Here is a 22,663-nt window from a genome sequence, read left to right on the forward strand (position 1 = left end):
TATCCACCACTCTCTCAGTAAAGTAAAACGTCCTATATTACATTTGCCGTGTCATTAGTCTATAATGAGCCACACGGCAAGTCTTAACATTCATTCGTGTAATGTGTGACAATTTCAAATACATATACCGCTACATTTAAATGCAGGGAACCAATCAGTGACCGGCATGGGAAAAAAATAAGTTTTGCACTGAAAAAAATCAGCATGAGGGGTAAATTCATATAATTAAAACTTTCAGTCTAAATCCTGCCTTTTTTCGGAAGTAAATGCATGCAATACATCACCGGCGGGCCGAGGGGTCCTCGGGGGTCTCACACCACGAGGAAGTCGTACAGAGGGCCCAGCAGCCTCGTCGGGGCCAGGAGCCTCACACTCCACATCACCCACTACGGCTCCTCTTTGGAGTAGAAGCCATTGGGTTGCCCGGGGCAACGCTGGCCGGGGACGGCTCCCTCCGCCTCCCTCTCTGTTGCTTTGTGTTTGCAATGTCTGCCAAAGGGTTACCACGGCAACTAAACCTGCACCATCGCATTCAGGGCCTGCGGAGCTGCACCGGGCAGGGGCAAAAATAACTCCCCGGCATGAACACACGATATAGCCTTTACTCCGATGTTACTGCGATATTCAGGAGCCATATCCCTATCCCATGAAATCCCCTCACTGTATTACCTTCTACCACTTCTGCTGGGAGGCTGTTCCACTTATCTCCCACCTTCTCAGTAAAGTAAAACTTCTTTCCGTTCCCCTCACCTGCTGTCTCTGTTAGTCCATTTGTTATGTTACATGCTACTTGTTATGTCCTGTCTACCCATTGTACAGCGCTACGGAATTTGATGGTGCTATATAAATAAATAATAATGAAAGTTGATTGGTTCAGTCTTTCCCAACTATTACAAAAGAGGTGAAATTATCTGCAGACCTGGAGCCGCCGTCGCTGTCAGTCATGTGATATTTTGGGTGACTTTCCCGGCTCAAACACCACACTGAGCTGATGCTTTATGGCAATGCTAATGAAGTCCATTCCTCCATAGACTTTCATTAGTCAGGGAGCCAGGCTGAGTGATTAAGACTGAGCCATTCTATTGTTTCCCACAGGCAGTATGATAAGGAGTTGGAGTCGGGGTATTTGTCTAGTAGATTGGGGCTCAGATATGATAATAGAGATGTTGGGCGATCCGCTTTAAGGTTTATTTGTGATAAAAGTAACAGAATCCCCTTAAACAGCAAAAAAAAGAACTCGACACAAAATCAGAGATTCAGTCAAATTTTATTGGCTCAGATACACAAAACCAAACCGTATTAATCTTATATCAATCAGATGAAAACTGTAAATACATGAAAGAACTGACCATCAGAAATCCGGAACACCACACAGGAAGTCCGTGCGTAAAAAGGGCCCAGATCCGAGGAAAAGCCGGTTCCGCGGGCAGGAGGAGGTGGTCTCCGGGTGCCCAACTAATATATATATATAATACCCCCACAATCGTGGCAGCCGCAGGTTACTTTCACAATTCCCCTGACCCTGAGGATTGTGGGGACTGAGTTAATTCAACACTCTATTAGACACAGGTTGTGCATGCGCGGTATGCTTGGGGGGATAATTATGATTTATGGTGAATATGTTTAAAAAGCAGTTACTTGAAAGTCCGTTAACGTCCAGAATCCCAGCTGAGCCTAAAACACAAAGTAGCAGAAATCTCTGCCGCAGGAAAGCATTCCGCGTCGCGCTGAAAATAACGTCGCCTGGTTCATTATTGCAAATCGTGGGGGGCGGTATGTTTTCTGCGCACAGGGAACTTCCTGTCTTACTGGAGGACAGAAACAGTTCCACAGGGCATGCGCAAAGGAAAATGCCTTCCCCCGGCTGCTGAAAAAGGACATGAAATAATAGGTTCCCTAAGAAGGTACTTCTTACACAAACGTCAGTGACTTGTGCTTCGAACGCCCAGAGATGAGCCCTACGGCGTGCGGGCTTCCTGATAGGCAGAAGGGCCTTATTAAAAGGTTGGTCTTTTTTTTAAACCCATGCGCAGCAGCGGCTGATCGGTTGGTACGGGAAACCTCTAGGGTCCAAGACAGAGCGAATGGCAGCTTTTACCCAGAATACTTTGAGGATCTTCTTTGGATAATCTGCGTTCTTTCCATTACTTATGGCTTCTGCCTATTAATACGCGCTGTAATGCGTTTCGAAGAACAGACTTGCGTGGCGTCCCCGATTTACAATCCCAAAGACACCCTTTCGTGTCAGAATCACGAAGAGGTTCACCCTGAATGGTAGGCTGGCTTTGGTTCCTGCCTGAGCGAGGGTCAGGAGCCCAGGACCCCGAAACCAGTCCTGGCTTTTCCAGGGCAGGTGGTCGGTGCATTTCGTTTGCTCTAATAAGAAAGTCAACGTCTGTATATTTAAAGTCTAAACTCAAGTGACGGAACCCCAAAAACCTGAAATTTATAAAAGGTTCTGATAGGAAAGAGAAAGCAGGTTTATAAAATTCACGTTCGGTAAACTTAACCCTTTGAGTGTTCTGGGGCTAGCATGGAAGGTCTGGGTACTCAAAGGGTTAAGCACTGAAGAACGTGTAGTTATCGAAGCATCAAAGCTCGCAGCGATACGACGACGGCAGGCGGGGTACAGTGCATAGCATGCGTCCGTGTGTGCATACACAGGGGATTATAGAGACCTTATAGAGACCCTACAGAAAGAGCAGGCATTTAGCCAAAAGCAGCACGGACGTGGCAGGAAAGCCACGTGAGAAGCCACGTTCACGATCAGTATAGGAAATTTCCCGGCATTGAACCAGAGAAAGCTTTACGTGGCTTCCAGCGAATCAGTGGAGTCTCTCCTGTGGAATTCTGGGAATATAAACGCTAAAAGGACCATCTATTCTGTACCTAACCGGTTAAAATCTACCCTTCTGAGACGTGTTTTCTTCCATCCTGAGAGTGGGGGGCACAGTCTCGCGGTTTTTGGACACCCCAAGAGCGGGGTATCCTCTGCCTTACACTCCATCCAGGCAACGATGGAATCGGTCACATCAAGTACCAAGCGATGGCGGCAGCCAGGGCGGTCGCGCATGCAGCCAGCATAGCCTGCACTTGGGGAAGTCTGGCAAGAGCCATCGCCGCATGGAGCGGACAACCGGAAGCGCTTTCCAGACCTGATGGAATAAAAAAAAAAGTCACGCGTGTTTCACTTTCCCTTTAATATGACCGAGAAAGTATCCAAAGGGGTTAAAGATTACAAGTAACAGTAAGAAGCTTCCATGCATTGGAGGTCTGTCCACGCGGGGGACTCTCTGATACTCATCTGTTATTTATATGGAATCGCGCTCTATAAATTCTCTGAAATACAGAGCTTGCGCCAGACTCACCTTGCTTCGCAGCGTAATACGGGCACTTGCTGATATCTCCCTTCCCATCATGCACCGGGAGGGTGCCGTCTTGCTCCTCCTCAGGAAGCGTGGCACCGATTTTATCCAACTCCTCGAATACCTGTAGGGAAGAGGAAAGCGCAGATCAACAAGCCAGAAAAGTACAGAAAAAGCCAAAGCGAAGGAAATATGTCTGCGTGGAAAGTCGGGGGTTAATCAGGAGAAGAGCGTCCAACATCTGTGGTTAGTTAGCATAGCATGGGAGAAACGCTCAGCCAGTCCGTGGCAACCACCAATGGCGGACGTGTAGAACATACAACCCCGAGACTTCCCTCTAGAGCAATACAAGGTCACAGGAGTCTCTGGGCGAAGACCTCCGTGAGCGTTACCTTCATATTAAACTGGAAGGCTCGGTTGGCCTCCTCCACAATGCCCTCCTTGGTCTCGGCGTCCACGTCCAGGGTGTTGAGCCGAGCTCTGTACAGCTGTTTGAACTGCTGGGCGTTGGTGACATTGTCAAACACGTAGAACTGCACCCCGTCTCCGTTGCTGGGGAGGTGCAGAGCCCTCTGGGCTACCTTCTTTAACACCTGGCCACCAGACAGGTCTCCCATATACCGCGTGTAAGCGTGGGCCACCAGCAGCTCGGGTCTGTGCTGTCCGAGGTGGCGGATGCGCTCCACGTAGGCCTTGGTGGCGTCGGAGCACCGGACGGTGTCCTCCCAGTCGTCCCCGAAGAAGTAGCAGAGATCTTTAATCAGAGCCTCCTTCCGGTGCAGCTCCTGCGGGAAGTACAGGGGTGCAATGGCGGGGTCCTCTTTATTACGGTCCAGCTCTTCCTCCATGGCCGAGTAGGTGAAGTACAGAGCAGCCGTGGCCAGCTACACATGGGAAACATACATGGTGAGCGTGGAGCGATTCAAATTAAACGCCTGTAACGAGGCTAATTACACTCAAAATGTTTAATATATATATATTTCTCCCCACGAAATAAAATGAATTAATAGGAGTCTCTATTAACCCTTTTCAATCTGATCATCCCCACTCCATGATGTTATCGTCATCCAATACGTGCCATCTGGGGTTAAACCATCAGGAGGTGAGGTACGTTTGTCAAGCACATAATTATTGCAAATATTCTGTCATCAAGTGACTGATGATCGTGGAATCAAAAGAACGGCTGCACCCAGGATGCCGGCTTTATTAATACACAGATAAATTATAGCCAATTATCAGTCGCCATGCCAGCTGGCAACTTAAACTGAAATTCTTGTTTTAGGCTATAATATACATAACAAACCTTAAAGAGCTCCCGCCTGATCCGACCCTTCAGGAAATCCTTAACGAACTTGGTGTTCTCTGCCTTCTCGTGCGACTCTTTCGTCCCTTCTTTCAGGAGCTCAGACAGATCTGTGGGTCTGGAGACAAACGGGTCACTTTGGATGACATCATAACAACGTTAAGCTATAAACCTCTCGGCACCAATCAAAATAAAATCCATGAAAACACTCAACGCTGCCCTCTGGGGGCCGTGCAGGCCAATAACGCACCCTGCTTGATCTATTGTCCTAAAAGGCATTGTTATCTACAATGTGAACACTCAGTCAGGGTGTTACCTACAAACGCTGCGCATGTACAGGAGAGATAAGACCTAAACCCAGAACACAGGCAACAACAATGACTTGCACGCTGCGGAATCAGAGGTCGGGGAGAACGCATTAAAAATGAATGCAGAAGAGGAAGCGCGCATTGGAACCGCAGACGCAAGCATTTCTGCCGCATGCTCGGGACACTGGCCAGAAACCCAGAACAACATGTTTTTAACGCCAAGTCTTGTAATTCAGAAAATCACTGCGAACATCTCAAAAAAAGGAAGTTAAAAAAATCTGATTTCCTTCTCTCTGCATCACGTTATCTGACTCAGAGCTGACTCAGCGCATAGCGACTTTTTACATATTAACTTTCAGCAATGAATTCCATACAAGAAACATTCCATAGACTGCGAATAGAAAGTCACGACGCTAATCATTCACAGACAGCGGGGCAGAAAGCTTACAATTAACTTAAGTGAGGGCATTAACGTGCAGGGGCAGGTAGAAGGGTGTCCTCGGCATAAAACAAGACCGGACACATCGCATGCGAGGAACGCTTCTTCCTGCCGTCACTTTCCATGTTTCTTTGTTCTATTAACTCTCTCTGTGCCATATACAGAATACTAGTCTTTCTTAGAGGTAGTGAGCACTCACTTGGAGTGGTTGTCCTGCTCGGCAGCTGAGTAGGGGCCATTCTCCTTCTTCTCATCATCTCTCGATCTATCGTAGGCAGACGCGGCTTCCATCTTTCAGACAATCTGCAAAGAAACAGGAACGTAGGGTTAAAGCAGACGAGTCGACTACACAAGACGCCGAGTGACAGACTGCTCGGGAGTTAATATAGGAAATCTCTCCCTCTTCCCAAGCACCGTCCGTCTCTCACAAACACAGCCTCGCTACATTAAGCGAGCACTCACTGCCGCCTCGCTTCTCAAACAATACTCTGCCTTTCTCTTTCGAGCGCCAGTCCCCTCTCGCACACAGCAGCTCGCTGCGTATGACCTCGTTCTCTTATCTGCCGAACATATCAGGTGTCCAGATCTGTCTAGAGAGCAGGTGAGCAGCAGCTGATGCAAGACAGTAACGTTCACCTGCCTGCAAACAGGACCCTGGCCGTGGCCGACGCGCTATCTGCCTTTGTTCCCCGGTGCAGGCATCAGTGATTTTGCCACATGAATAAAATCCACGGCCTCAGCTAATTAATTTAACCGTCCAATGAGATCAGGGGGATCAGCACAAACACAGGGGGAAACAAAGAGAGGGGGGGCACAAGAGGAAGGGGGTGAGGGCAGGTAAATACTAGGAGAAGGACAGGGATCACAATAAGGGGTACAGTGGGGCATAATGACTCCGTAGACACGACAGAAACAAACCAGTGTGCGGTCACACTCTGTCACAGCACTCCTGGCCGGGAGTAATGGGATTTGGCACTGCGCTGGAAAATGGGGAGGCAGGAGAGTGCCCTAAAATACACAGGGCCCTGAGGAAACTCTAGCAGGAAGCAATGACACGGCAGAGGGCAAGAAAAAGGATTGGGACAAAGCCAGAGAGACATCAGGGGTATCAGAGGGACACCGGTAGGGTAATTACTGGGGTGACATAGGGATCATAAACAAAAGAGAAAGGGTTGGATGAGGCTATACAGAGCAAAAAGAGAGGGGGTAAAATCCGAGGAGATGGGGTAATAACGGAGGGACACTGAATGAAGAAAAGGGGCAGACAGGGTAACAATGGGTTAAGGGGTAACACAAAGGGTCACTGAATAAAGGCTCTAGGCAGGGTTGCCTGGGGGGGGGCATTTTCTCCGGGGCAGCAGAGCCCCCCAGTATATGAGGCAGATACCTACACCGACTCCACGGTCCGAGCTGCTGCTGGTAAACAGATTCGCACCGGAACTGAGAGCTTCACACAGCTGCCTAAACTCGCCTGCCTCACAGGAACTGACGCAGCACATCTGCAGAACCTCTAGCTGCCATAAACAGGAAGTTCCTTGTTACCATGGTAACCAGCAGCAGCAGCCGCCAGGAAGAAAACCTCGGGACCAACAGGGGGATGAGCCCGTGCTTGTTGTTTTCACAAGAAGCTTTATTGACAACAATAAGCCGCACAAAGTAGCAGACGTGTACAAGACAGGCCTCAATTATCGTTCATGAGGAAGATGTTCAAGATTGTGGCTTATAGGCCACTTAAACTGAGCATGCGCAGTAAAATGAATTTGCCCAAACTGGAATATAGAATCAGAACATTTGACTGGCCAGAGTGGGTCACTTTTGTATTTGGGGTGTGGTTATAGGTGTGGTTGGGGGCGGGGCTACTTGTGTAACTGAGTGAGGCATTTAGAAGGAGAATAAATATACCACCTTAGAGAAGGAAGCGAGGACTACTGAGGGTCAGACTCTCTCCTCCCCTGATGCCCCTCTCCTAGGAGGTCAGAATGTTTGCTGGGTATGAGGGGATTGCAGGGTTCTACAGCCCTAAAAGCCCCGATAATGTGTATAGAAACAGCAGGAAATAAATTAAACGGGGTAAATAAACCCATTCAGTTTGTCTCATCACTCTCAGACCATTAAAGGGTTCTCCTTTTTGGTTTCCCTCGCTCCCCTTTTGCTCTTCTCCATTTTTTTCTCTCCTTTCACTCATTCGTCTCATCTTTTTCTTCCCTCTCCTTTTTCTCTTGTTCACTCCCCATTTCTCTTCACTTGTCTCTCTGTTCTTCTTTATTCTCTTTTTGCCCCTTCCTCTATTTTCACTCGTCTCACTTTTCTTTATTCTCTTTCATCTCCTCTGTTTCTCTGTACCAAACATTTAGATGTCCCATACTTATAGCCACACCCCTTATTATGTCCCAGCCACACCCCCAAGCACAACCTCTCAAATAGTGTCCAGCAAACCACTTGGCAAAGGGTAACGCCCCTAGTCCACTGTGTGGACTGTCTCTGTGAAATCAGGACTGTTGGCAACTATGTAACTCTTGTACAAAACTGTTAAAGCTGGGGCCTTATAGCAGCCAACCAGATGTAAGGCAGCGTTTCAGGGCTTTGTCTACTGTGCTGATTGGCTGCCTCTTGGCATGTGATCCCTCTGCTGTGTGTTCTGGGACTTGTAGTTTAAAAAACTACAAGCCCCAGAATCCATTCACTGTTATAGACGTCCTGCTGTCCGTCTGCACTTCTGCAAGGTAGGGACCGATGGACTTTACCCCCATATAATGCAAGGCTTCCTCTATAGACTTTCATTACTCAGAGAGTCCAGCGGGGTGATTAAGACGTAGGCATTCCACTGTTTACCACAGGCAGTATGATAAGGAGTTAGGGAGTTTAGTAGGTCGGGGGTCAGATAACAGAGCGAGAATCATACAAACGGCTGATATGCAGCTGCCTGAAAACTTTATATTATGGGGCAAAAACTACAACTGGGGTAAAAACTTTAGAAACTTATTTTTAATCTGACTAGGAATAAAAAACAAAACGGTGAGCGATCCCTATTAATTTGAATAATTAGTTGGTGATGCAGGTGTGATGGCTTCAGGTGGGGTTGTCATAAAACAGCTGGTTAATATTTTTAACTCTATGATGTTAAATGAGACTTGCTGCGAGTCGTTAGAACGCGGTCATAAATAGGGACTGCAGTTCCGTTACAGGACAGTAGAGGGAGCCCTCTCCCCGTATGTAATAAAGTAGGATAGTAGTGATGGCTACAGGTGGGATGGCTGGCTCTTAACACAAAAAACACAGCCATGTTATTAGTCGCAGAGGGACAGTGTTGACCGTTCTTTATATACCCTGTCGGTATGGACCGGGGGGGGGGGTAATTCTGGGGACAGATACGTGATATGAGGGGAACTTGTGGTTGGCCGTGTAGCTATGGTGAGCGTCCGCCGACCGCGCTGGTGGAATTGACCAAGCTTTAGCTACCAAAGTCTCGCGCTGATCTTGCATGTTGGACTTCAGATATTTAAGGATTGTGGGGGTTTCTCCTTAAATCACTTGGATAGGGTATCGGTGCCCAGGCAGAGTAGGTAGAAGGCTTCTGCATGGACAAGGACACTGATTATCTGGTGCAGATGATGCGTTACAGAATTGAGAGGGTGGTAGGTAGGTGGAACAGCCTCCCAGCAGAAGTGGTAGAGGGTAATACAGTGAGGGTATTAAACATGCATGGGATAGACATACGGCTCCTGAATCTAAGACGAGACCGACGACTGATTAAGGTTTGAGTCTTTACAGCGGGAGACACGGGGAGACTAGACGGGGGCCGGATGGGGCCGATGTGAAGGCGGGTTCCAGGTTTCTATGAACAAACAGCGCTCTGGTTATGTAATCGCCCTTTCGCCGCGTTCTTCTGTCGGGGAAGGTCTGGTTAATCCTGTGTGACGAGTTTGTTCGGTTCGTATTTTTACCGATTTCTTCTGGTTTCTCATAATGATGCAGCAGAAAAGTCTGTTTACACCGGGGGGGGGGGTTGGGGGGGGTGACAGCATGCGCTGCAGCTTCTTCCACCAGAGATGAAAAATTATTATTATAAAGCACCATCATGTTCTGTAGCGCTGTACAATGGCCGGAACGGCAGCTGCTTGGACTTTGAGGTCTTCTTCAGTCCTGCAGCTACCGGCGGGGGGCTTCTCATACCGGTTACTCACCCCGGGGTCCCTATAATAGGGGGCATCTCATACCGGTTACCTCGCCCGGGGGGGGCATCTCGGTAATGGGGGGGGGACTCGGTAACGTATTTTAGAATGTGGAAGCCGTCATGGCAAAAGAAAGGAACTCTGCACCTCCTGAACTTTTGCCCCCCAGTGACCCCAAACACCCCGTGTGCCCACCTTTGGTGGAATTTGAGTCCCGGGGGGGGGGCATTGGGGTTTGTCGAGCGATGCTTGACGTTTTGACCAAGACACCGGGTTTAATACCCGCCTCCCACCGGTCTCCGTTACTTTGTCTCAAATGTTTATTTTTAACAAATACGTTCTTTTTCCGACCCAAATTGAGCCCCCGGCGCCAAGATAGACAAGACTGACGATCCAGGGGCAATAAGGGGTCTACGAGCCAAACCCATGAGAGAAGAGGACACAGCGAGCCCCCGGCTGTTTGATCAGAAGCCGTGTGATGCCTCCTTAGGCTCGTTTTTTATCAATGAAGTCGTTGTTTCTTGTTGTTGCCGGGAGACGGGGGGAGTGGGGGGGTTGCGGAGCGTCTCTCGGCTCTGATACAATGTGTCGCTGGAACGAGGCCGGGAGACGGGGGGGGGGGGAGTGGGGGGGTTGCGGAGCGTCTCTCGGCTCTGATGCAATGTGTCGCTGGAACGAGACCGGAACCCGGGGGCAGAATGTAACAAAAACACAAAATAAAAAATAACAGAGCGTATCGAAGCCCCCCGGACCCCTCGCATCGGTGGCCCCCGCGTGGGGCTGGAAAAAGGGGACGCGCTCTGCCATTGGCTGAGAACCACAGGGGGGCTCAGGGAAGTGCTTCAGGAACATAATTGTCCAAATCAACCCTCATCCAGTCCTGCCAGGGCCAATGTATAGATGGAGCATGGAAAGGCTCCAGCCAGGGTGTAAGTGCCACCCCGATACCCTGTCATTGAGACATCTTGAGCAGCACATGCTAAAAACATATGCATTTGGAGTAGGATTGATACGGGAGTTGGCCATGGGGGTCTCCGGCCCCTATGCTGACCCTTGCCTGGCACCATAGGGGCCGGGGCAATGTGACCTGGCTGAAAGCCCCCGAGACACATGAGTAGCCCCGGGGCTGGTGCCCGCTTGCTCTGAGTGCTTGCTCTGTTTGCTCTGCTGAGTCACGGTGAGCGAGTCGGCTAAAACTCAGAGAGCGAGGAGGAGGCAGCTCTATAAATCGTCTCACCCCCGCTGTGTGTTATTCACAGAGCCCCCGCCTCGCACCGACTGCACCGACAGCAGCTCTCCGCGCCCCGGCACCATGAAGAGGATTATCGCAGTGTTTGGAGCCAGCGGTGAGTGGACGGCTGGGGGGGGGGGTTTGGGGGTCCCGAGGAACTGAGGACGGGCTCCAAACGGACTGTAAAGACTCAAACCTTAATCAGTCGTTGGTCTCGTCTTAGATTCAGGAGCCGTATGTCTATCCCATGCATGTTTAATCCCCTCGCTGTATTACCCTCTACCACCTCTGCTGGGAGGCTGTTCCACTTATCCACCTCCCTTCTTAAATCTGGTTTGTATTCCGGTTAAGCACACAAACACACGTGAGGTTCTTCGTGTTTCGGACTTTGCTCCCGAGTTTCCAGCTCATGCAGGAGACTTGGCTGTCTGAGGGAAGGGAGAGTCGGCGACGCCATCCCTTTTATTGCATTATTATTTATTAAAAAGAAACTTCAACCATTTTTTTTTATTCCAAGAATCAGATTAAAAATCTATTTTCCAAAATACCGTTTCTTTTTTGCCCCATAATATAATGTTTTCAGGGTTTTCTGCCGTTTGGGGGCTTTCTTCCGGCAGTAAAGAAAATGTCCGTCTTTGATACGGAAATTGGGGTTAAAGATCTGATTTAAAGTCACTTTTTATCCACAGATGATTTTTAGCATTTTGGGGAATTTGGATTTAAAATCTCATCTCATTTAAGGGTCCGTCCTGGGTGAAAGGGGGGCTTTAATGTTTGAAGGTCGGGGCAGCCGGATGTTTTTGAAGGTTCAGCCTTTAGCCGGATCATGAGAATGAGAGTTCAGGAGCCCCGGAGAGAGTTTCATTCACCTCTTCGGTCTCTTCTTCTCCATGATCTCACCGTTGGTCTTCTCCTCGCAGGGGCTCAGGGAGGCTCGGTAGCGAAAGCTCTCCTGGAGGACGGCACCTTCGCCGTCAGGGCCGTGACCCGCGACCCCAGCAAGCCGGCGGCCCTGAAGCTGAAAGAGGCCGGGGCGGAGGTGGTGGCTGCCGACCTGGATGATAAGCGGAGTCTGGAGGCCGCCCTCAGCGGGGTCTACGGAGCCTTCGTGGTCACCAACTTCTGGGAGCATTTCAGTGTCGCGAAGGAGATCGCGCAGGTAACGACCGGGATCTGCATACGGTTTACTTCACCGTTATTTACGTATAACACCTTCTATGGGACTTCTCGAGGCATTGCACATTATTTAGAGCATGCCTCCCAACTATCCTGCTTTGCGCGGGACAGTCCTGATTTCGCCACTCCATCCTGTTGTGGGACAGCAGGATTCTGGACCACAATCTCTCGATCTCGATTCTCTGGGGGGTAGAAGTTGGGAGGCTCACGTAGACGGTTTGGGGGTCTCCATTCTTGTCCTGCCAGTCATGGGATACTCGAGTCCTGATTGGGGGGGCAGAACCTTTTTCAGAGATGTCTTTTCTTTCAGGGAAAGCTGATCGCTGACCTGTCGAAGAGTCTGGGCCTGAAACACGTGGTCTTCAGCGGCTTGGAGAACGTCAAGAAACTGACCGGGGGCAAACTGGAGGTTCTTCACTTCGATGGCAAAGGCGAGGTGGAGGAGTACTTCCGAGCCATCGGGGTCCCAATGACCAGCGTGCGACTTCCCAGCTACTACGAGAACCTGCTGACCTTCTTCAGGCCTCAAAAGTCGCAGGACGGGAAGACCTACAGTCTGAGTAAGAAATACCGGCCGAGTCCCGTCTGTTGTGTGTTTGATGTGACGGCCGTTTCCATAAATCCGTCTGTCGTGCCAACAATGTCGCCTTTTGATTGGCTGACGAATTATATTAACCGCAGGCCTCCCGGTGGGCGACGTTCCGTTTGATGGATTTTCCGTGGCCGATCTTGGTCACGTGGTGGTCAGCATCCTGAAGTCTCCATCAGAATACGCGGGGAAGGACATCGGTCTTAGCGCGGAGAAGCTCACGGCGGAGCAATACGCAGCCATCCTGTCCAAAGTCACGGGCAAGACCATCAAAGACGCCAAAGTGAGTGCCGTGTGATCCGGGGCCCCTCGCTGCCTTCGTTGTTGTTCTCCTTCCAGAATGCTCTAAACCCTTTCTCTTCTGGTCTCCAGGTTTCTCCCGATGCGTACGAGAAGCTGGGATTCCCGGGAGCCGCAGAGCTGGCCAACATGTTCCGCTTCTACATGATGAGGCCCGACCGGGACGTGGAGCTCACGCTCAAACTCAACCCCAAAGCCAAGAAGTTCCAGCAATGGTTGGAGGAGAACAAGGACGCCTTTAAGGACTTGTAATCAAAATAAGGAAATGCAGACCTTTTTTTAATCACGTGCCATCAGCGCCATGACATCGACTTCGAACCCGGAATCCTAACAATCTAACTCTACAGAAAACACAACGTTCCGCGTAACGAGCGATGATGTCATTAATGGCTTTCTTCTGTTTTGTGTTTGTAATAAACAGAATATTCTACTGTTTATGGTTTATTTGTTTTAATCGTCCAGGCTGCACTCGGGCATGAAAATCAAAAGTCTAACCCCCCCCGGTCCGTATTTAACGGCATCCAATAGGCTGTGGGGAGCGGATTCCGCATCTTTACGGCTCTTACTGTAAAGAACCCTTTTCCACTCCTTTAGGTGAAAATTATCTGAATGGACGGCCTCTTATGCTTTGCAGAGTGCTATTGATAAAAGAGTCGTCAGAGATCGGCCCCATCCGGCCCCCGTCTAGTCGCCCGTTTCTCCTGCTGTAGAGACTCAAACCTTAATCAGTCGTTGGTCTCGTCTTAGATTCAGGAGCCGTATGTCTATCCCATGCATGTTTAATACCCTCACTGTATTACCCTCTACCACCTCTGCTGGGAGGCTGTTCCATTTATCTACCACCCTCAGTAAACTTCCATTACATCTCAGCATCTGACCCTCTAGATTATGGCCTCTAATCTAACATTTCTCCTCCTCTGAAATAAATTTCCCTCCTGTACCTCCTCGGGTCGCTAGATGGGGCTGTCTGATTCCTACCTTGATCGCGATAATAAACTTTTTCTTTTGCTTCTACTTTATAAAAGTTTTTCTTTTTCACATTTTGCGGCACATTTTTCCTTTTATTTTTCGGAGATATACACCGGTTAACCCCTCGTTCGAAGTCTTCCTCTATCAATTGCTTTAGCTTCTTTTTCCGTGCTTCTCGTGCCCGATCCCAGTGAAGACACAAAAAAGGATTATTTTCACGTCCTCTCTTTTAGACATATGTCCGGGGTCTCCGGCTGCGATGTCCGGGGTCTCCGGCTGCGATGTCCGGGGTCTCCGGCTGCGATGTCCGGGGTCTCAGGCTGCGATGTCCGGGGTCTCAGGCTGCGATGTCCGGGGTCTCCGGCTGCGATGTCCGGGGTCTCCGGCTGCGATGTCCGGGGTCTCCGGCTGCGATGTCCGGGGTCTCCGGCTGCGATGTCCGGGGTCTCGGGCTGCGATGTCCGGGGTCTCGGGCTGCGATGTCCGGGGTCTCGGGCTGCGATGTCCGGGGTCTCCGGCTGCGATGTGCGGGGTCTCCGGCTGCGATGTCCGGGGTCTCAGGCTGCGATGTCCGGGGTCTCCGGCTGCGATGTGCGGGGTCTCCGGCTGCGATGTGCGGGGTCTTTGGCTGCGATATCCGGGGTCTCCGGCTGCGATGTCCGGGGTCTCCGGCTGCGATGTCCGGAGTCTCCGGCTGCGATGTCCGGGGTCTCCGGCTGCGATGTCCGGGGTCTCCGGCTGCGATGTCCGGGGTCTCCGGCTGCGATGTCCGGGGTCTCAGGCTGCGATGTCCGGGGTCTCCGGCTGCGATGTCCGGGGTCTCCGGCTGCGATGTCCGGGGTCTCTAAAAGCAAGCTCTGGAGGGTATAAGACGGATCGGAGAGACTTCTCTCCCCACAGAGCTTCTTTGGCCAAAAGACTAGGAGGGTCATAACTGTTCTCAGACAAGGCTTCCCAAAAATGGCGCTCGGACTCGGTTCTCTGTGTCATGGATCCAAAGAGAGACTCGGGGTTAAATGAGGACACTCGTAGTGAGTGTGAGTTGACACTGACACGCTCCAACACACTCAGCTGGCACATGGCCGCTTCTCTAAATTGGTTCCCGTTGATTTCCTCCGAGGCTGGCAATCGTTTCATCCGCTGACTCACAACCACGAAGCCAAAAAAGAGGAGGGAATCACCAAAAAAAGAGGAGGAAAGCCGGGCGCCGTCCTATATAAGCAGCTCGTCTCCAGCGTGCGCGATACTCCAAGGGTCTGCACCTCGCACGGAACCGACGCGCCTCTAGGACCTCTCATCATCATCATGAAGAAGATCATCACGGTGTTTGGATCCACAGGTGAGACAATGGCTGGTGGGATTGTCCTCATGTAGATGGAACCGGTGGACTGGCCCCGGGGGGCCAAATGCCCAGTGGCACGGTGGGAAAGGGGGGAGCTCCGTGTATATTGGTGGGAGAGCTTGTGGCGGGTTTCAAGCCGGGGACGGGGTGTATCTGTTGGTGGATTTAAATCATCATCCGTTCCTACAAGTTTAAACGGAATCACCAGCCTTGTACGTTCGGATGCATCGAATCCGATAACAGCCATTTAGGATGCAAGGGTTAATTTATTTAATTATTACTATTTTTGGATTTTATTTATTTTTTCGGGGGGAAAATAAAGAAACAAGAAATATTTCGATATAACGCGTGAAGTTTTTTTAGGGCATTTTTTTTGTTCACGGACGTCATTTCTGTAACACGTCGCAAATGAGACAAATCTGTCCCAAAATGCTTAAAAATGATTGCAAACTCGGGATATTTGATTGACATCTTTACACGCAACCCCCGACATCTTCCAATCATCCTCGATGTCGTCAGAGCCTCTCTGTTCAGTAACATTTCTGGTCATTCATGTTTTTTATATCAAATGCCGACTCCGGTCCTTCTCAGAGAAGATCATCTCCAGCCCCCTGTCCACCATCCCCACCACAAACCCCCCTACGCTGGGTAACTCACCCGGGTCCCACGATACGAGAAACCCTCCTCCAGAACTCAACAATACGTAGCTAATGTGGGGAAATTATTTAAATCTTACAGTTCAGTTTACTTTACTGAGAGGGTGGTGGATACGTGGAACGGCCTCCCAGCAGAGGTGGTAGAGGGTAATACAGTGAGGGGGATTAAACATGTATGGGATAGACATACGGCTCCTGAATCTAAGACGAGACCGACGACTGGTTAAGGTTTGAGGCTTTATCGTCGCGTTCTCTGCTCCTACGAGGTCCTCCGTACTCCTGGGAACTTTGTCTGCGTTTCCCTGGATGCTCTCCAGCAGTTATTGTGTTAATGTTTAGTCAGCCCGGCCCGGGTATAATCAGTTCTCTCTCCTTTATCCATCGCAGGCGTCTCTCCGGCACGAATCCCTAGACAAACAATCCATTATTTGCGTTCCGTGTCGCGGTTGGCGATATATTACGAAGGATTATCGTTTATTTAAAGGAACGACAAAGCCTCCAAAACAATGAAATCTCTAATCATAGAGGCGGAGGGAATCCTGGGAAAATAAATATCCTCCTCGCTCCACCAATCTGCCCATCCCCTCCACACAACGGGGGTCAAAAGTACACGAAAGGCAAAAAATAAACACCCGATTCTGAAACGTTCGGGTCGCCTGTGATTGTCCACCATGGCCAGGGATGGACAAAGCGGTGTCCAATGGCAAGGTTTGTGAAGGCCCATAGAACATCATTAAATTGCCCAATAAATGCCCACCGTGAGTAATAATGGTGCCGACCCCTGACCATGGCCACGCTCTATTGCCCGCCGTCATTAGTTGTCACTTCCCATTTGTGTTCGGAATCTGCTGATGTTCTGTCTATAAAATGTATCCTAGACTGGTCTTCTTCTTGAACCTCAGAACCTCAACCTTGGTCTCCTCCTCGCAGGGGCTCAGGGAGGCTCGGTAGCGAAAGCTCTCCTGGAGGACGGCACCTTCGCCGTCAGGGCCGTGACCCGCGACACCAGCAAGCCGGCGGCCCTGAAGCTGAAAGAGGCCGGAGCGGAGGTGGTGGCTGCCGACCTGGATGATAAGCGGAGTCTGGAGGCCGCCCTGACCGGTGCATATGGTGCTTTTGTGGTCACCACCCATGGATGGGAGGATTCCAGTAAGGAAAAGGAAATAATACAGGTATCTTACATCGCAAACATGGATGGCCTTCAGGAGGTCAAAAAGTTCTCCCGGTCTTGGATAGGGTTGGCATGGCCGCCAGATGAGCCCCAATTCCTTAATGCACTTCGTTCCATCAACGTGGGTATTAAAGAGTTTTTGTGGGTCACAGTTAATGTCCTAGATCCCTCCATATCTCATAAAGATCACGTTGGGTGAAGAAGCCCAAGATCAGTCCCTTTTTTTAGGGGGGAACCTCTTAAATATCTTGTTCTCTTCGTCATCAGTCTTGCTGGAAGGACCAACATCGCTCAGTCCAATTTTCCTAGATATCTTATTTATTTATTTTTTAGGGAAAAGCGGTTGCAGATCTAGCAAAAAGTCTGGGTCTGAAACACGTGATCTTCAGTGGTTTGGAGAACGTCAAGAAATTGACCGGGGGAAAGCTGGAAGTTCATCACTTCGACGGCAAAGGCGAGGTGGAGGAGTACTTTCGAGCCGTCGGGGTCCCAACGACCAGCGTCAGGCTTCCCTACTACTACGAGAACCTGCTGACCATCTTCAAGAAGCACACATCGAAGGACGGGAAGGTCTACGATTTGAGTAAGAGCTCATGGTCAACCTATAAAGGTCATTCTTGTGAGATATTTACCCCGAGCTGTCACGGCATTATTTTTTGGGGTAAAAATGTGTACAAGTGGCAAATATCTTGATTAATTGTAACTATTCATTGGTTAGATGTCTTAAAACTTGACTTAGGTCTTCGTGGACCAATTGGGAGAGGCCAGCTGTGGCCGATAGACGAATGATTGCTACTGAAGGTTTGCAGCTGATTTATAAAGCGTTCCATTCCAGGACTCCCAGTAGGAGATGTCTTGTTGGACGGGATGTCCGTGGAGGACCTGGGCCACGTCGTGGTCAGCATCCTTAAGTCCCCATCGGAGTATATAGGAAAAGATATCGGGCTCAGTGCAGAGAAGCTAAAGGTGGAGCAATACGCAGAGATCATGTCCAAAGTCACCGGCAAGACCATCAAAGACGCTAAGGTGAGTTACCTGTGAGGTGGCAAGTGTGGGGAACGAGTATCCTTGTCTCTGTGGCCTAAAAGTCCTGGCCCTACAAAGGCTACGATGGCTGACTGGCCATGATGGAAGCTGGACAGGAGCTCCAGGAACCTTGGCTTGGTAGTACATTGCTGCGCTCTTTGGTTTGGAATCTTATAGGGATGAGAATCATGTCTAGCGTCACGGCCGTTACTAAGTGGAAACGTTTACCGGTATAAAGTATCCTCTGAGTAGGTTGATTCGTTAAAGATTCTCTGTGAGGAGATACCAGAGAACGTTTTATCCCAGAACTTGCTTGTCCCGTTGTCCAGATTTCCCCGGAGGACTACGAGAAACACGGAGGAGCGAAAACCTTGGCCAACATGTTCCGATTTTACATGATGAGACCCGTCCGGGACGTGGAGCTCACGCTCAAACTCAACCCCAAAGCCAAGAAGTTCCGCCATTGGTTGGAGGAGAACAAGGAAGCCTTTAAGGACTTGTAACCCAAGTCAAGAAACCACGCGGCTTTTCCCCCGATCCTCTTTTATGCTCCTCACGCAAAGAATATTAAACTGCATAAAAAAAATAAAGGAATCATCAATATTCTGCATTTTTACTCCTAACGGCTACAGATTCAGCTATTATTAGTATAGTTGCTGTTATTTTCTCATTTTTTTCCCCAATAAACTTTTCCCTGCTCAAACACCACACTGGGCTGATGCTTTATGGCAAAAAAAATATCTGTGCAGTGATGTCACCATCAGGGGAAGCGGAATGTAAAAAAATAGTCCAAAAATAATAAAAAAATAAATAAAATAAAGTTATTACTATTAAGAGCAGAAATCACGACATGGAATCGAGCATTTCAAAAAATTAATGGTTTGATGGCGTAAATTGGGGTATGAACTGCGATCCTGCGTTCCGAACCAGCCAAGGGGCGCAGAAGGGGTTAACTGCGAGAAGAGACTTTTTTCTTGGTTTTTTTAATCCCTATAAAAATAATTAATTCACGCCCTACTTTTTAAACTTTTCTTAACTCCAATATAAATAAAGTGCCCAGAGGGCCAAACGGCAAAATATTCTCCTAATGCCTGATTATAAAAGCTGTTTGTTTAACCCATTATTCCCTGGCTTGGGAGCGCCAACAATATTCCCGTACAGGGGGGAGCGGGGCATCCTTTTAACGCTTTATTAACTTACCCCCCCCAAAAAAAAAACAACCCAAAACGAGTCAATTATTATTATTAAATTATTTTTATTAATTATTATATTTTATATATATAGCTCTAACTATCCCCGCAGCGCTTCTTACAGTCCCTTCATTCAAAGGGAACTGACAGACCAAGACGAACCCGATACATTAGGTACAGAGGACTCGGCTCGTGAGCTTACAATCTAGAGTAATGGTCATCCTATACATTCATACAATCAGGAATAAATGAGTGATTGTGAGCGTGTGTGAGTGATTTTGAGTGTGTGTGTATGAGTGATTGCGAGCGTGTGTGATTTTGAGTGTATGTGTAACTGTGAGTGATTGCGAGTGTGTGTGAGTGATTTTGAGTGTGTGTGTATGAGTGATTGCGAGCGTGTGTGAGTGTGTGATTTTGAGTGTATGTGTAAGTGTGAGTGATTGGGAGTGTGCGTGAGTGTGTGTGATTTTGAGTGTGTGTGTATGAGTGATTGTGAGCATGTGTGAGTGTGTGGGATTTTGAGTGTATGTGTGTTGCCCTCTCTTCATGACGGACGGCTGGGCTTGTTGAGATTGTGGCAGCCGAGGCTCATGGCTCGGAGTTTGGGGCCGCGTCCTCTCGTTATTATCGGCATTTTGTGTCCGACCGGTTCCGTGGGTTTGGGGGGGAATGTGGCTTTCAGGAGAAAGGGACTTGGAGGATCTCGCTGGTGATGCGCGACGCGGCTTCGCCGAGCTCCTCGCCCAATCCCCACCCTTTGCCGGCCGTCATTTCTTTTCTGCTGACTCACAGTGAACGAGTCCCGACGCAGCCGTATAAGACGAGCCCCTCTCTGCCTGGTCTCCACAGTCTCTGCCTCGCGCTCAACAGGTCGTTCTATCCGTACAGCCATGAAGAAAATTATCACGGTGTTTGGGGCCACAGGTGAGTAAAGGGTTAAGGGGCAGTCTAGAGGAAACCCCTCCATATTCTCCTCTGATTTAATGATATCTGAGCATTCCGATTGGTGCTTTTCTCCCGGTAAAATAAAAATTGTGTCCCGAGGGTGCAGCCGGAGTTACTGCCATTTTTTTAAACTTTACCGAGAGGGTGGTGGATAAGTGGCACAGCCTCAAAGCAGAAGTGGTAGAGGGTAATACAGTGAGGGTATTAAACATGCATGGGATAGACATACGGCTCCTGAATCTAAGACGAGACCAACGACTGATTAAGGTTTGAGTCGTTACAGCAGGAGAAACGAGCGACTAGACAGGGGCCGGATGGGGGCCGATCTTCCGGCGGGTTCTGGGTTTTTAAGGGGTTTTAACATATAAACTGTAAATTAAAGGAGTAGTTTTGCTCATTTCATGCATGTATGGGCTCGTTTGTTTGATTTGGCGCTTTGTGTGCTGAGGGTGCAGCCGGCGTTGTTGCCATTTAAAGCGATATTAACCTCTAAGCCATAAATTAAAGGGACCGGGACATCCGTTACCTGTAATTCTCCTTTTTTCTGCCATTTCCTTTCCAGGAGAATCTCCCCGGTTATTTCTCTGATTGTTTCTCTCTCTCTCTTTCAGGGGCTCAGGGAGGCTCGGTAGCGAAAGCTCTCCTGGAGGACGGCACCTTCGCCGTCAGGGCCGTGACCCGCGACACCAGCAAGCCGGCGGCCCTGAAGCTGAAAGAGGCCGGGGCGGGGGTGGTGGCTGCCGACCTGGAGGACAAGAAGAGCCTGGAGGCCGCCCTGACCGGAGCCTACGGAGCCTTCGTGGTCACCAACTTCTGGGAGCATTTCAGCAAGGAAAAGGAAATCACGCAGGTAAAAGCATGGACCTGGACCTTTCCTTGGTGGAAATTTTTGGTGGCATTTTTGGTCTTTTTGGTGGCATTTTTGGTCTTTTCGGTGGTATTTTTTCACATAATGGTTTTCGGAAGGTTCCAAATATAAAAAATTCCACTTCTACCACCAACAAATGTCCTTATTCGGTTAGTTTCTATCACCTTTAGACCTGAAGACGTCCAAACTCCTGTATAGGGTCTTCTCAATTCTTGGTAGAACCTGAAAGGAGAGGCTTCCATTTTCAATGAGGTCTTTTTTAAAAAAAAAAATGTAATATTTTTTCAGGGAAAAGTGATCGCAGATCTCTCCAAAAGCCTAGGAGTGAAGCACGTGGTCTACAGCGGCTTGGAAAACGTCAAGAAACTGACCGGGGGCAAACTGGAGGTTCTTCACTTTGATGGCAAAGGCGAGGTGGAGGAATACTTCCGAGCCATCGGGGTCCCAATGACCAGCGTGAGGCTAGCTTTCTACTACGAGAACCTGCTGACCTTCTTCAGGCCTCAAAAGTCGCAGGACGGAAAGACCTACGCTTTGAGTAAGGATTTAGTGATCTGTCATTCTACGTGTCCGGCGTCCTGACCCGGTCCTCAAAACTTTTAGGTTTCTATCATCGGATCACCAAGCTGGGTTGACCTGGTCACACGGGTCATAGCCAATATTGGGATTATTCAAGGTTCATGGGTCACGGCCAAAGTGTTTCAGAAGCTTAGTCTTCCAAATTCTGAAGACCTTGATTAATGTAGAAGAGCTAGAACATTCTAAAGGCTAAAGCTTCAGAAGCTACACTGTGTTGAAGTATATGTTCCCCAATTTGGAAGGTTCAGATATCTTCTGCACATCTAAAAGTATGTTAATTCTAGGTCTCCCGGCGGGTGATGTCCCATTGGACGGGATATCGGTGACGGATCTGGGTCCAGTGGTGGTCAGCATCCTCAAGTCCCCGTCGGAATACATAGGGAAAGATATCGGACTCAGCACAGACAAGCTAACAGTGGAGCAATACGCAGCCATCCTGTCCAAGGTTATCGGCAAGACCATCAAAGATGCTAAGGTGCGTTATCTGTGATAAGTCCCTCAACTCTCAGACCGATCTCAGCACTGAAATCATAACCTTCAAGGTCCAACATTAGGTTTACCAAAATCTGGCCATCATTAGATCTTTGTGTCTTACGCATAGAATTATTCCAAGCCTTCTAAGCACGTCAACCCGTTCCTTCACACTGACCGCGTTTGTCTCACATCCAGGTTTCTCCCGACGCCTATGAGAAATTCGAATTTGCAGGCGTGAAGGAAATGGCCGACATGTTCCGGTTCTACATGATGAGACCCGACCGGGACGTGGAGCTCACGCTCAAACTCAACCCCAAAGCAAAAAGGTTCCAGCAATGGTTGGAGGAGAACAAGGACGCCTTGAAGGACTTGTAATCGGTATAACATAATCGCTCAGAACTTTTTTTATACTTTTTCGGTCATTGGAATCGTTTTGCGGACACTAAACCCCAAAATTCTAACTTTTATATGTTTTATATAATAAACAGAAGGTTCTGACTCTTGGGCGTCAAATTTCATTGCAATTATTCAGTCTGGAATCTATATGGGCAGCCGATTAC

The 22,663-nt window shown here is 49.1% G+C and overlaps 4 protein-coding genes across 5 annotated transcripts; 3 read left to right on the forward strand and 1 right to left on the reverse strand.

The window, feature by feature from the left end:
* Positions 1-2,685: 2,685 nt before the first annotated feature.
* HMOX2 (heme oxygenase 2) lies at positions 2,686-6,940 on the reverse strand. 2 transcript variants are annotated; one of them, XM_053470871.1, is made up of 6 exons: positions 6,807-6,940; positions 5,615-5,718; positions 4,669-4,786; positions 3,758-4,249; positions 3,369-3,489; positions 2,686-3,155 (listed from the first exon to the last, which is right to left on the reverse strand). In XM_053470871.1, exons 2-6 carry the CDS (start codon positions 5,704-5,706, stop codon positions 3,028-3,030), a joined length of 951 nt encoding a protein of 316 aa, XP_053326846.1. In that variant the 5' UTR covers positions 5,707-5,718; positions 6,807-6,940; the 3' UTR covers positions 2,686-3,027. The 2 variants fall into 2 exon arrangements, with proteins under 2 accessions (XP_053326846.1, XP_053326847.1); XM_053470872.1 differs by lacking the exon at positions 6,807-6,940 and adding an exon at positions 5,878-6,008.
* Positions 6,941-10,846: 3,906 nt separating this feature from the next.
* On the forward strand, positions 10,847-13,318 carry LOC128501422 (nmrA-like family domain-containing protein 1). The gene is made up of 5 exons (XM_053470876.1): positions 10,847-10,933; positions 11,739-11,977; positions 12,305-12,554; positions 12,676-12,866; positions 12,956-13,318. The coding sequence occupies exons 1-5, from the start codon at positions 10,900-10,902 to the stop codon at positions 13,133-13,135; spliced, it is 894 nt and encodes a 297-aa protein (XP_053326851.1). The 5' UTR covers positions 10,847-10,899; the 3' UTR covers positions 13,136-13,318.
* A 1,522-nt stretch (positions 13,319-14,840) lies between these two features.
* On the forward strand, positions 14,841-18,691 carry LOC128502276 (nmrA-like family domain-containing protein 1). The gene is made up of 7 exons (XM_053472036.1): positions 14,841-14,883; positions 14,973-15,191; positions 15,786-15,842; positions 16,781-17,022; positions 17,355-17,604; positions 17,857-18,047; positions 18,377-18,691. The coding sequence occupies exons 1-7, from the start codon at positions 14,841-14,843 to the stop codon at positions 18,548-18,550; spliced, it is 1,176 nt and encodes a 391-aa protein (XP_053328011.1). The 3' UTR covers positions 18,551-18,691.
* Positions 18,692-20,030: 1,339 nt separating this feature from the next.
* On the forward strand, positions 20,031-22,616 carry LOC128501423 (nmrA-like family domain-containing protein 1). Its single transcript, XM_053470877.1, has 5 exons — positions 20,031-20,161; positions 20,794-21,032; positions 21,339-21,588; positions 21,914-22,104; positions 22,299-22,616. Exons 1-5 carry the CDS (start codon positions 20,128-20,130, stop codon positions 22,476-22,478), a joined length of 894 nt encoding a protein of 297 aa, XP_053326852.1. The 5' UTR covers positions 20,031-20,127; the 3' UTR covers positions 22,479-22,616.
* Positions 22,617-22,663: the final 47 nt, after the last annotated feature.

Source organism: Spea bombifrons, chromosome 7 (assembly GCF_027358695.1).
Source record: "Spea bombifrons isolate aSpeBom1 chromosome 7, aSpeBom1.2.pri, whole genome shotgun sequence".
NCBI classification, from domain to species: Eukaryota; Metazoa; Chordata; class Amphibia; order Anura; family Pelobatidae; genus Spea; species Spea bombifrons.